The sequence below is a fragment of the Oreochromis aureus genome, linkage group 7, assembly GCF_013358895.1.
Source record: "Oreochromis aureus strain Israel breed Guangdong linkage group 7, ZZ_aureus, whole genome shotgun sequence".
Classification (NCBI taxonomy): domain Eukaryota; kingdom Metazoa; phylum Chordata; class Actinopteri; order Cichliformes; family Cichlidae; genus Oreochromis; species Oreochromis aureus.
The window spans coordinates 24,274,292-24,286,953 of record NC_052948.1 but is presented as its reverse complement, the minus strand read 5'-3'; the positions used below and the strand labels follow the sequence as shown (position 1 = coordinate 24,286,953).

At 39.0% G+C, this 12,662-nt stretch overlaps 2 protein-coding genes across 4 annotated transcripts in view; one reads left to right on the top strand and one right to left on the bottom strand.

Annotated features, from left to right (window-relative positions):
- Nucleotides 1-3,195: 3,195 nt before the first annotated feature.
- cep41 (centrosomal protein 41) lies at nucleotides 3,196-11,848 on the bottom strand. Its single transcript, XM_031736306.2, has 11 exons — nucleotides 11,663-11,848; nucleotides 11,283-11,346; nucleotides 11,135-11,182; nucleotides 8,630-8,691; nucleotides 8,310-8,379; nucleotides 8,073-8,217; nucleotides 6,293-6,459; nucleotides 6,143-6,210; nucleotides 5,918-6,032; nucleotides 4,691-4,906; nucleotides 3,196-4,337 (listed from the first exon to the last, which is right to left on the bottom strand). The coding sequence occupies exons 1-11, from the start codon at nucleotides 11,693-11,695 to the stop codon at nucleotides 4,219-4,221; spliced, it is 1,107 nt and encodes a 368-aa protein (XP_031592166.1). The 5' UTR covers nucleotides 11,696-11,848; the 3' UTR covers nucleotides 3,196-4,218.
- A 403-nt stretch (nucleotides 11,849-12,251) lies between these two features.
- The window catches only part of poc1b (POC1 centriolar protein B), a 35,661-nt gene continuing 35,250 nt past the window's right edge, over nucleotides 12,252-12,662 (top strand). For 2 of the 3 annotated variants that reach the window (XM_039614295.1, XM_039614294.1), the window contains exon 1: nucleotides 12,252-12,554. Coding sequence is in view for 1 of the 3 variants with exons in the window: in XM_031736251.2 (XP_031592111.1) it covers nucleotides 12,540-12,554 (15 nt within the window). In the remaining 2 variants the exon portion in view is untranslated. The remainder of the gene's footprint in view (nucleotides 12,555-12,662) is intronic. The other variant, XM_031736251.2, reaches the window with a different exon arrangement.

Here is a 12,662-nt window from a genome sequence, read left to right as displayed (position 1 = left end):
TTCCAGGCCATACTTGGCACAGATGTTCGTGTATATTATGCACGCAACTTGGTTATGGAGGTCCATGTATGTCCTGCCTGCTAGCATGTTGCACCCTGCTGTTATGTGCTGAATTGTCTCTGGGCCATTGTTGCACAACCTGCACCCGGGGTCTTGGCCGATGTGGTAGAGCACAGACTCTATTCATCTTGTGCTATAGAGTTTGTTCCTGTGCTGCCATGATTAGTGCCTCTGTGTTGTCTTTCAGTCCAGCTTTGTCCAGCCACTGGTAGGAATTCTGGATGTCAGCCATTCCTCCTATCGTATGGTGGGACATACTGTGCAGGGACTTGTCTTCCATGATGGCTCCTCCCCTTGCTCCTCTTTTTTCTCAGGTTTATGCTGCCTGTGATATTCACTAAGCACACAGTCAGTTGTGGCAAACTTCCTGATGTACTTGTGGATGTTTTTTGTCTGATTCTGGACAGTGGTTCTGACATTCACTGGTTCTTAGTGAGTGTCATGATGCTGGATTTGGGGTGAAACCCTCCATACATGATAAGGACTTTCTCGTCTTGATGGAAGTGGCTTTTATCACCTCCTTTGGCCAGCTTATTATCCCAGCAGGGTACCTGATGACAAGCAGGGTGTGGGTGTTAATTTTGTTCTTTACATGCAACTGACTCCTCAGGACTTCCCTTATTCTCTGGAGGCATTTGGTGGATGAAGCTTTCCCAATGGCCTATTTAGTGTTCCTATTTGCCTGTGGGATTCCCAGATACTTGTAGCTCCCTCAGTGTCTGCAATGTTGCCTTCTAGTTGTATAATCCCCCATTCTGACTACCTTCCCTCACTTTGTTACCATCTAACTACACTTCTTTATTTTGATGTCGATGCCTTAGATCCTAGTGGTATGGATCAGTAAGTTGATGTCTCGTTCACTCTTGTCATACAGCTTGATATCATACATGTAGAGGAGGTGGCTGACAATTGCTACATTCCAATAATCTTAAATAGTTCCAACCATTCCAGGATCCATGTGTGAGGCATTAAATCTTAGGCTGTGTTGTAGTCAACCTTACAATCTTGAGTGACCGCTCTATTGAGCAGTGGCTGGCGTTTGACCTCTCTTTCTTTTATTCTTTATTTATTTAAAAGGGACAATGGAACTTAACATTGTTCCAATATGAAGCAAGGAACTGATGTAGTGCACAGAGAATTTATAGCTGTTGCAAATGTTCAACTCTTGTCCCTTGTTGGGCTTTAACATTCACAATGTAGCTGGCAGGCAAGTCATTAATAAACAAGCTAAACAGCAGTGGACGCAGGAGTGATCCTTGAAGAAGACCCATTGACATTTCTTGGTCAACCTTCAAACACTGTTATCCTGTGTGATGATATTACACAATCCAATAAAGTGCTTGTTTTGATAAATCAAATTAAAAACAATTAAGAGAAAAGCATGTTATAGCTGACAGTGTCAGATGCCTTTTAGGCCAAGAAATGCTACCCCCACAACACTGTCATCATCTAAAAATTATTTAATATTTTCAAGAAAGTAGGAATTTGTAGAAATTTCCTGTAGAACATTTTAGTCTAAAACCAAACTACATTGGATGAAGATGTTGATTAGTCTCAGACTGATCAATTGTGTGTAGCGACACTTTTCTCAAGTACCATTGACGGAACAGGAAGTATGGAAATTGGATCATAGTTGCATATCAAATCATTGTCCTCTCCTTTAAAAACTGGAGTAATTAATACCCTTTTCCACTCATTTTCATCTTCTATTTCTAATTGACCAATTTGTAAATGTCAGTAAATTCCTGTATTTTTTAATGAAACAACCCTAATCTGTAACAATTGTACCATTTAAATTTATTTCCTTAATTTCCTTCCGACTCGATGATCTATTAATTAACTTATTTAAGTGATTCCAAAGTGAAATTTATGATCTTAGCTTTTTCTAAAAGACGAGTGCAATATAAAGCTTTAGCTTTACATAATTTCAGGACTACTTTAATTTCTTAGGCTTTTATGTGATCAGTGTTGATTTTGGTAGTCAAAGCCGTTTTTAAAGCAAAATCTTATTTGTGTTTAACTTTATGTACTTCACTATTTAACCACGGTAAATCTGTCTCCCTTTGCTTGCATTTGATGTTTTTTGTTTTTATATATTTATCTGTTATTTCACTCAAAATGTCATTGTGGAATAACAACACAGATCCAAATTATCTATTGATGTAATATGATCCCAATTAATATTTGCAAAGTCACATTTTTCTTCACAAAATGTTCACATTTTGCAATTTCAAACAGAAATAATTATCTTTACTTGGTCAGAGCTTTTGGCACAAAAATACTTCAGACATTTATTAGTCTACCGTCAGGTAGGAGTACATACCCTGCACAGTATGCACCAGTGTAAGATAGGAGTGGTTGACATCCACAATTCCTACTAGTGGCTGGACTGAAAGACAACACAGAGGCACTAATCATGGCAGCACAGCAACAAACTCTAAGCACAAGATGAATAGAGTCTGTGCTCTACCACATCAGCCAAGACCCCAGGTGCAGGGTGTGCAACAATGGCCTGGACACATTTTAGCACATAACAGCAGGAGGCAAGATGCTAGCAGGCAGGACATACATGGGGCACCTTAGCCAAGTGGTTAGCATAGTATACAGAAACATGGGTGAGGAGTATGGCCCGGAAATCCCAAGGTTAAAATAGGATACGTCCCATAGGCTAGTTGCGTGAGGTGATGTTCCATGTGCCACATGCCAATTTTGGAAACCGGGGATCAGAGGCCCAGGACTCCCACCTCACAGCAGGACTGACCCAAGTAGTATCTTCAGGCTGAGCTCGGCCAGTCCCCATGGGCCAAGGCCCAGGCACCTAATGCTTGATATGTGCCTGAAATGGTCATATCAAACACTGAAATCACTGGCATCATGAAGATTCACAAGAAGAACACATTGCATTAAGCTGAAGTAAAGAATGTGTTATTGTCTGTGTGGAATAAGACTCGCTTGAACCATGATCGTCATTGCCATTTCGCCATATTTCGTATAAACATTTACCACTGCAGAAGTATATATAATTTATGTGACATTTTAAATACAAAAGGTAATTCTATGCATCTCAGATGAAACCACAGGAGTACCTGTGTGAAAGTAGGTGGTGGGTCAAATAAAACAAAAAAGATACAGGAAAACCATTTTACCCTTTATTTGATATTCATTACAAATAAAATCATGTAACCAATTTAAGACAGATGGTGAAAAGATGGGTTAGATAAAAATGCACTTGACAGGGAAAGCTGACCAGGGACATGTAAAGTCACTAACAGGCAAACAACAGGCCACAAAAAGCAATACTGCTCTTAAGATGTAGGCAATGCTTGTAATAAATATGCTCTGGCCACGACAAACACGTTCATATATTTTCTTTAGTGACTGATCTGTATCATGAATGTCAGTGTGAAGGTTTCCATTAGTCACACAATGTGAACATTTCACAGTATTTTTTACAAACTCACAAAAAGATTAAAAAAAATACACTAAAATGTTGAAACTGCAGTTAAAGACTGTTGGTGAACTGTCATAATAGAATGACAAAAGTTACAAAAATACAGCACAACTTTTCAAAACCTAACACACTGGATTAAACTCTATAACATCACTTGTGCAATACATTACACTTCATTTCATAAAGAGATTTCCAGCATATGCTTCATGTCATATTAACATTCATTTTTCCCCTGGCTCCAGCAGAAATATGACCAGACCATCCACAGATTTATTTGTGCAGATTTATTAGCTGGTGTAAACTGATTAATAGTGTTATAAGTGTGAGAAAAGTGCTTTGATCTCAGGTTCACTTTGAAGCACTGTGTAAGAAATCAACTGGAAACCATTCAGAGTCTCAAATAAAACATCTGTGTTGTTCCTAACATATTTTTCATATGCAGTGTCACACTACTATCCAGATGTGAATGTCTTGCTAGTGTGCTGGTTGTAAACTGATTAGCATGACATTTCCAACATACAGAAATATATTCGAGGAGAATGTTAGCATTCAGAGAAAATCCTGGAACAAAGCTGAATTTTTATTTACTTATTTTGTTTTTTCCACAAATGATACTGGATCCAGCTGAATGCTAGATTTAACTGAAAGACATGGACTCTTATTTAGAGGTATATTTGTTAACAACTGTGGTTAAGAAAGGAGTGGGGTTATTTCCAGGATCTACTGCTCTGAACTCGCGCACTGCCTCTACCACTTGTAGAGGAACTGTGACGACTTGATGCAGTAGATCGGGCACTGCTGGTTGACATTCGGCTGGACATTCGACCTGCAGTAAACATAGGCCACAGCATTACTTTATGGAAGCAATATGGTAATACTATTATTTTTATTGTTAATAATAATAACAATAATAATAATAATGATAATAATGATAATAACAACAACAACAACAACTGGAACAATCAAATAAGTATTTAGCTTCAACCTCAGTAGTCTATGAAATAGAAAATATTGCATATGGGACACAAGGTTTTAAATACCGTAATACAGGAACAAAGACCGTTGTTTTAATAGTTTAAAAGGAGAAAAGTCTGGAAATGCAGCAAGCGGCTGCCAACTGCTGTGTTGTACAAATTGGATTTCCAGTTGGATTTTAAATCTTTAACAGTGTCTTCTTACTGTTAGAGTTACTGGGGATGAGTATTTCTTCCAGCTGCTCCTGGATCTTGGCCAGCTCATCTGATGTGAACCGCCACCTCTTCTCTGCTGCCCATGCCAGCTGCTGTGAAGCGTTGCATTTTTTCCCTTTTGATGACGTAGGAGAGGACAGGCATGAGGTGGGGATGGAGCCTGTTGTCATACCGCTTGGAAATTTTTGAGCAATTACTCTGAGACCTGGCAAGGCAGGACACATGAAGACAAAGGCTTGGTCAAACTAACAGGACAAGCTTAAACTGGCTGATTTTGATTATAATTTTGAATTAAAATGAACTTAAATCCAACGCCCTTTTTCTGCAGCAGATGAATTGAACCTGTTGTAGTGTGATCCTCCTCCAGATTTTTACAAAACTTCTTTTTAATAAAACAAAATTGTAGAAGTTAGTGTTCACATGCCAGAGCTGCTGCAGAAAAGGGCGATGGTGCATTTTGGCCACAGTCTCTGATAGGGCTGTGCGATATGACCAAAATCTCATATCCCGATATAAGTCATCTATTGTCCCGATAACGATATAAATCACAAAAATTTAACATTTTCTGTAAATTCTGTGAATCTCAGGCAGCTCGACTTGCGTGAAGTGTTTCCAACCGGGGGTCGTGTACCTGGAGTCGTGCTGCGGGGAAAAGCCTGTTCTAACGTTTGAGTCTAAGGTTTATTTTTTAGCACCTGACGGCTCTTTTTTGCTTCTCATCCATAAATACTCTGCATACTCTTTCATGTGATTCAGTTTATTTTGAAAAAACTCAACAGGATTTTGAGCTTTATTGTGAAAGGTTTATGTGGAACAAGCGGACACGCGATGGTTTTACCGTTGTTGGTGCTAACGACAACACATAAAATTAGGCGTTTGTCCGTCCGTAGTGTGGTTATATTAAATATAAGAGAAAGAGAGAACTTTAAGAAATTAATATAGCCACTACAGTGACCATCAAAATGATGAAAAAATATTGCCGTAAACGTTTATTTTGCGACACTACGAAACAAATGATAGCGTAAAATGAGACGACAGATGTTTTTATATCGTCATCCGATATATATCGTTATATCGAACAGCCCTAATCTCTGAGTTCATAGGAAAACATATAAGGTTGGCAGGTTCACACCTGGACACATATCACATGTTCACTATGAAACAGATTACTTCGAGAGAAAGTACTTTAAAAGGTTTCAGTGATATTAGAGCTTACCTCCACTGAGCATAAACAGATTCTCAAACCCTCGTTCACACATGGCAGTAGCTGCCTGGCTAGCTATTCTCTCATCCTCATCATATACAATGATGATCTTTCCTGGGGCATTTTTCTACACCATTGGTGGGTTAAGGTGCAGTCAGTAGTCAACTGTTACTATTCACATTTGTGATATGAAACATTAACAACTGGCGAATTTGTGATGTGACTATAAAAGGATACGTATTCCAGCACGTCTTTGGTGTAGGGGTTCATTGTCCGAGATAGCAGGGCAATGGGAAAACTGTGTGCTGCACGAAAGACATACAATTGAAATTTAATTTTAAATTTTTTGTACAAGGAGTTCAGTGATCCAGCTTCATGTTTACCTACCGCTAATGATGTGGCAGCAGTCATACTCGTCACGATCTCTCACATCCAGCAGCAGGTAGGGGCAATCGGTGTAGGGCCTGTCAGTTGGCTCTGGGCTGGACACCAACTCACTTGTCATCTTTTGACTGCTCCTGTCTATATTCAGCTCTCCCACACCACTAATAACACTGAAAGGTCAAAGGTTGGAGAGCCTCAGACTGTCTGCAGCTACTGGCATTTTATATTGTAGTTTTTCTGAGTCTGGCATCTGTCACATGTATAACTCAGGGATGCTAAATAACTAAGTATCCAACATATGAAAATAACAGATATTTTAATTGTAAGATTGAAGGTATATATTGTGTGGACAGAGCATATTATTATGTGTACACTGAGGCAAAGACTAAAACCTGATACTGACACTTTATATTTTTTGCCTGATGTGATTCACCCAGTTCACCCAGCCGACACCCTCTACAGTTAATCTTAGTCTAACATGGGCTACAAATCATTTCCACTCATTTTAGAACTTGTAACTTCTCCTGACATATAACTATAAAAGCCTGGTGACAGCAGTGTTGAGTCAATATAGTAGAGTAGTCACTTTGTCTCATAAAGGACAGAAGGCCTAATGAGAGTTTGTCAAACAACGAGTCACAAGTTTAACCCAGTGCTCCCCTTATTTCTGTCTCCATCTGTCCCCAAGCACAGGGTGACGCATGCTCCAAAGGGCTCCCATTACAATGGCAGTCTGTCCCTTCAGAGAGGCCACCGATAGAATTACACCTGTGGGATTCCTATTTAAAGTGCACGATGATGATAATGATGATAATTGGAGAGTATGGGATCCAAAGAACAGAGTGAGAGAGGTCATTAAGTGTAAAATAAACAGGGAAGTGAGGGTTTTTGGACAAACGGATGCCCTTAGGTGCAAAAAGTATGTTGTATGTAAACAGATAATGAACAGTTGGTGTAGGTTTCAGGTGTGCTTGGGGTTAATGTAGCGATTTTTATGTGCTGGGTGTGACGGAGGCTGATAATGTAACGCAGGTTGGCTTTCAACAAACTCTCTGTGTATCGTTCTACAAAACACTTCCAAGAAGAAAAAGTTGGGATGCTGTGCAAAATGTAAACAATGACATAGGTCAACATTTAAATCACTTAGAAAAAAAATGGAAGTATCCAAGGACAACAAACCTATCACTTAAAAAAACAACAACAACAAAAAAAAACTTATTGTGTCCCCAGAAACACATCAGTTTTATTTTGGAATTTTTTAGCTTTCGAAGCGTTTTTCTTTTTATTTCTGTTGTTTCATTCAACTTTTGTTTTTGTTTTTTTCTACTTCCGTTGTGTTTTATTCAACTTCTGTTGTGTTTTGTGTGCTTTTTCAATGTTTTGTTGCAGTCCATTTGACCTCTCAAGGCCACCATAGAAAGTTCAATTCTCAAGACTTTATAAGCCATCTATTAATGTGGGTAGATATCAAAAGACATCTTGAAATGGGTGAAATCACAATGTAATACCCATCCAGATCTGATCTATCTGCTAGTGCAGTTGCACATACGAATTAGACTCCTGGAAAAAGAAAATTGACCTTATGTAGAAGTCAGATACTGCATCGAGAAATTGTCAAAATCTTTAAAAAGGAAACACAATGTAATGATACTTGCTGTTGCCTTAGGATACATTTAATATAAACAGTAATAATAATAGTAAATGTTGTCATAATAGAGTTTGTCTGTCCAAATACAAATAGTATGGAAAACTCTGTAAAGGTTTACGGAGTGCTGTAAATGACCTTAGAAGTGTTGACCTAGCAGTGTAGCAGACTTCACTGGCGTCTCCTGTCTCCTGACGGTCTGACAGGACTGATGTCAGCAAAGCGCCATTGGTGTGTTCAGACGCAAACTCTGAGTCTCCTCCAGACTCCAACCGCAGGCCATCTACAAATAAATAACCATACATTACAATACACTGTCAGCTACTGTCAGTAAGTCATGCTAAGTGAACAAGTAATTCTGACTGCAACTATTACCATCTGGACTGTGAGATTCACTATCCTTCTCATTTTCATTCAGGTCGGAAACAGAGGCCACCTGCAGTATCTGGTGTGGAAAAGAACATTTTGAAGATAAAGGAGAAGAAAATTTTTTAAACAGAATTATAAATGAAAATGTAACAAAAGATATACACATCCTGAAGCTTGCGGAAAATAAAAGAAAAAATATCAATAAACAGAGAGCCATTTGTTTAATCACCATTTATGGATCAAGTTGGCAGGTAGACTTTCCACTGATTGCAACAACAAACTTACAGAATGTTACAGTCCTGGAAAAAGACAATTTTCATGCTTACCAGTTGTGCAAATGTTGTCACTTTTAATCGTTTGAAGATTTCATCTTTTCGATACCTGTAATCTTAAATGGAAAGAAAACAAATGCATGAATCTAATATATATGCAATGCTGAAAACTAGGGGTGGGTTTTAATAATCGATTCATCGATTAAAATCGATTCTGGCTTGGATAACGTGAAATCGATTCATTAAAATCCTGAATCGATTTTTTAATATAAATTTATTTTGCCCGAAACGCCAGAATCTCAGGTGAAACCTCACAAAATTTCAACAACCACCAAAGAGCTAAGACAGTAAATGAGAGCAGGAACACGGATTCTGCACAAGGACGTAAACACACAGCGCAGACCCGCGGATCAGAATCAGTGAGATGTCGCCTTTCTCACCCGACGGGCGCTGCAGCTTTAAGCGGCTGCGCGCGTTCCCGCGGACGGCAATCACTTTCTGGCACAACAACTGCACGGACACGGTCGGGGCTGAAAGCCGACAGCTCCCTGATTCTGATGTTTCATGGTCCGCGCTTTGTGTTCACGCCCTTTTGCGCTGATTCTAAAGCTGTTAGTTTTATCTCTCTCAAACAATATTGACTGAACCAGCAGCAAAAGAAGATCCAAACTACGCTTCACGTAAACATCATCATGAATTCCCTCTGACTTTTACTGTTTTGCTTCACCCACGATAAAATCACACTTCATGCACAGCTCTCTCTCTCTGTGTACTGTTTTCTGCATTATTCGCTTGCTTGTTCCGCACAAGTCTACTGTTGTTTACAGCGCTGTCGGCCGCTGTTTTTTTTTTTTTTCGCTTACATACTTCGAAAAGAAAACCTAATTTCTGCCGTTCAATACTGAACAAATTTAAACTTTTTAAAATTATGCAAAATGCAAAACGCTTAGCCGTGTCTCTAATAAAACCGCTGTAACGTCAGAGGTAACGTTCATATGTTGATTAATGGTTTTCTTTCGTTTTTGATGTACTGCAGAATATTTTTATAAAATCCCAGGCCAGGAAAACCACCTTCATGTTTTTCTGTGTTTTATCTTCAGCTACTTTGACACAAAGGCATCTGCTGTGATGCTCACACCTTTGATAAAGTCTTGCGCGTGTCAGCTTTCTTTTTATAGATACAAAAAGATGTCAATGTACTGATCTGAATTATAATATTTCTGACTGTCAAAATTTCCCAGATTCAAATCGAATTTAATCGAATCGAATCGAATCGTAGATCGAATCGATTCGGGACCTTGTGAATCGGAAATGAATCGATTCTAGAAATTAGTGACGATACCCAGCCCTACTGAAAACCATCACAGTCTTGATGATAGCTGCTTCTTTTGAATAACCCTTGAAGACGAACATAAATGCTTTCTGTGAAGTCTAATGTAATTGATAAGCGTGAACAAAAGAGTATAAAAGCACTTTTAGCCACCGCGTGCAGCCTTAGTAGATCAAATTCACCTGGGTCTATCAGGTCCTGTATTTCTTTATCCCCTTCCATTGCTTCACAGAGCCACAACTCTAACGTGTCTGTTCCCATTCTACCTTACCACTAAAGCTCCCACCCCAGCGCTCAAATCAAACTGCTCAACCTGTTTTTATCAGTGTTGCTCATGCTGGTATTATCACCATTCAGACCTCAGTAATTCACACTCTGACAAAAGACCCTTGCTGGCACCTTGCCAGTATGTCCCTTAAAACTGGGTTCAGTCCCACAGAGGAAAAAATGTGAACAGTGGTACAATCTGCTTTAGAGAATGGAGGAATCAGTGTGTCTTATCCCTAAGAAATCAGAAGGAAAAAAAAAAAAATCACTCTCCACAAATTTGATTTATTAAACTGGGAAATATCAGTAGGTTAGCAGCTCACTCATTTACCTTTTGACAGTACAGGGGGAGCAAAAAGACACCCATTGATCATTGATCACTGGCGAGAAAGATGAAGTATAGATCTTGGTTATAGAAATTAAAGGAGTGAGGACCAAGAATAGTTGGTTATCTCCTAAGAGAGCTGTTATTTTTGATGCAACTGTGTGGCAGGTGGCACAAGGGGGTGGTACATTAATCAGGGATTTTGTATTATTACAACCAGCTGCCTGGAGAAACAGATGTTTTGTGTTTCGCTTAGACCCAGTGGAGCAAGCACGTGCACACCTCAGTCCATGAGGGCATTGGCTTGCAGAGTACTTGTATGCAGGAACACTGACATGTGAGTTTTAGGACTAAAAGTGACTGGTAGTCATTAAGAAGGCAGATAAATGTTTCAGAGCATTAATGATCCACATTTAATACCTTTTTGTTGTTCTTTTATTGGGTGCTTGTTTGTCTGGACAGGCTTTTGCATGGATGCTTGTTTTCATGGTTTGCAGTCGAAAGGATCACATATGGAATCATTCAGAGTGCTTTTAATATTGATGCACACTGCCACGCAGTGAAATTGGGTTCCTGTTTTATGAGAACGCTTATAAGGATACTGCAAGCACAAATTTCTTAAAGACAGGTTACTCACTTTTTTTAATCTCCTCCAGTCTTTCCATATACTTCGTGAGACTACATCCTAGGAAATAAACATTAACATGTGACATTAACATGTATAAGGAAGTTAAAGAGCATATAGCAAAATAAGCTACACAGTCACGTAAATCTCGCACATGTACCTGTGTCAAGCCTCGTTTTCACATGCTCATACTTTGCGTTTTTCGGTATCTTTTTCTTCATGTACTGCAGGGAGAAAAGAAAGACACTAGTTTGCGTTAGCTGTGATAGCTTAAACGCAAATCGTACAGTCTAGAATAAAGAGGACCTTTTCAATACTAGTGAGTAATCTAGCTAATGCTGTCATTTTAACAGGTGCACTACCGTTGATATGGTAACAGTGACACCAATATAGCCGACTAGCTACCTCTTTGGATTGCTACATTAGTTTTTGTTGCTCATGCTGTAGCCGCATTAAGTTACGTGGATTTTTCAACAGTGCAGTAATGCCACTTAGCGGGTAAATAAAATAACCAGTGCTGTTTTTGTTCCCCAACGTTACCTCTGCGCTGCCGATGCTCCGATTCAGCGACATCTTTTTAAACCGCAATATCAAAAGTCCAGTTTCAAGGTTAATAATCTCAGTTTTGATTCGTCAATGTTTTTTCACCGACCAATCAGGTATGGTTATACTCTCCCGCTCTGTCGACACAGTGGTTTGGCAAGTCGCTTAGCAGCCGAAGACGCTCCACCCTCATGACATGCCGCGTTCAGGTCTAGTTAGGTTAAAACAGCGCAACACAATTACAGTTTGTAGAATATATCCGTGGTTTGTGAATTTGGTATGTTCTACCCGATATTTTTACGCAGTCTTTTCTCTTTGTTATGACATGCTCATTTTTAGATTTGTCCGACACATATTTACAGTGAGCCCCTCAATCCTTAACATGACACCAGTTTTTCATATAGTTTGAATAGAATAATTCAATAATAATACTAATACTATTTTGTTCATTTTGAGTGATTTTTCTGTATTTACGAATGGTTTCTGTGCTCAAGTATTATCTTGTAAAGATGATTTCCAGTCAAGATTTTTATGTTTACCATTTTAACATGTGTCATGAATGCAACACCAGTCTTTGCTACAGAACACGAGTTGTTTTTTGTTTTCGTTTTAGCTTCACGCTGCAGATGAAAGGTGCAATTCTGTTATGCGTTTAACGAAACTCATTGTGTATTTTTGATCTCGGAAACCATAAAGTACGACGAGAATTCAGCTTACTGAAACAAGTGTTGAGCTATTATATCTGAGTTCGATAAGCCAGGTCTGAACGAGTTGCTGGACGCGCAGTGGTGTGTTGACAGTCATGGAGGTGCAGACGAGCGGGTTAGTTCAAATTTCCTTCAGACAACTTTAGCAATTTTACTCAACACACACAATGGCGTCTGTTATGGTAAGTATATTTGTTTTAATACTTGCGTTAAAAGAAATGAGCGAAACTTTGTGTACATAACGTCATATGACGCTAATATTAGCCGAGTCGGCAAGTTTCTTTTAGCTA

Bases quoted from the DNA above. Each gene is read 5' to 3' on its own strand.
- cep41 (XM_031736306.2), bottom strand. From the start codon at position 11,695: ATGTCGCTGAATCGGAGCATCGGCAGCGCAGAG. The intron at 8,692-11,134 runs GTGAGTAACCTG...TTTCCATTTAAG, and splicing joins ACTGGAGGAGATTAAAAAAA to ATTACAGGTATCGAAAAGAT. The intron at 6,211-6,292 runs GTAGGTAAACAT...TCTTTCGTGCAG, and splicing joins CTGCTGCCACATCATTAGCG to CACACAGTTTTCCCATTGCC.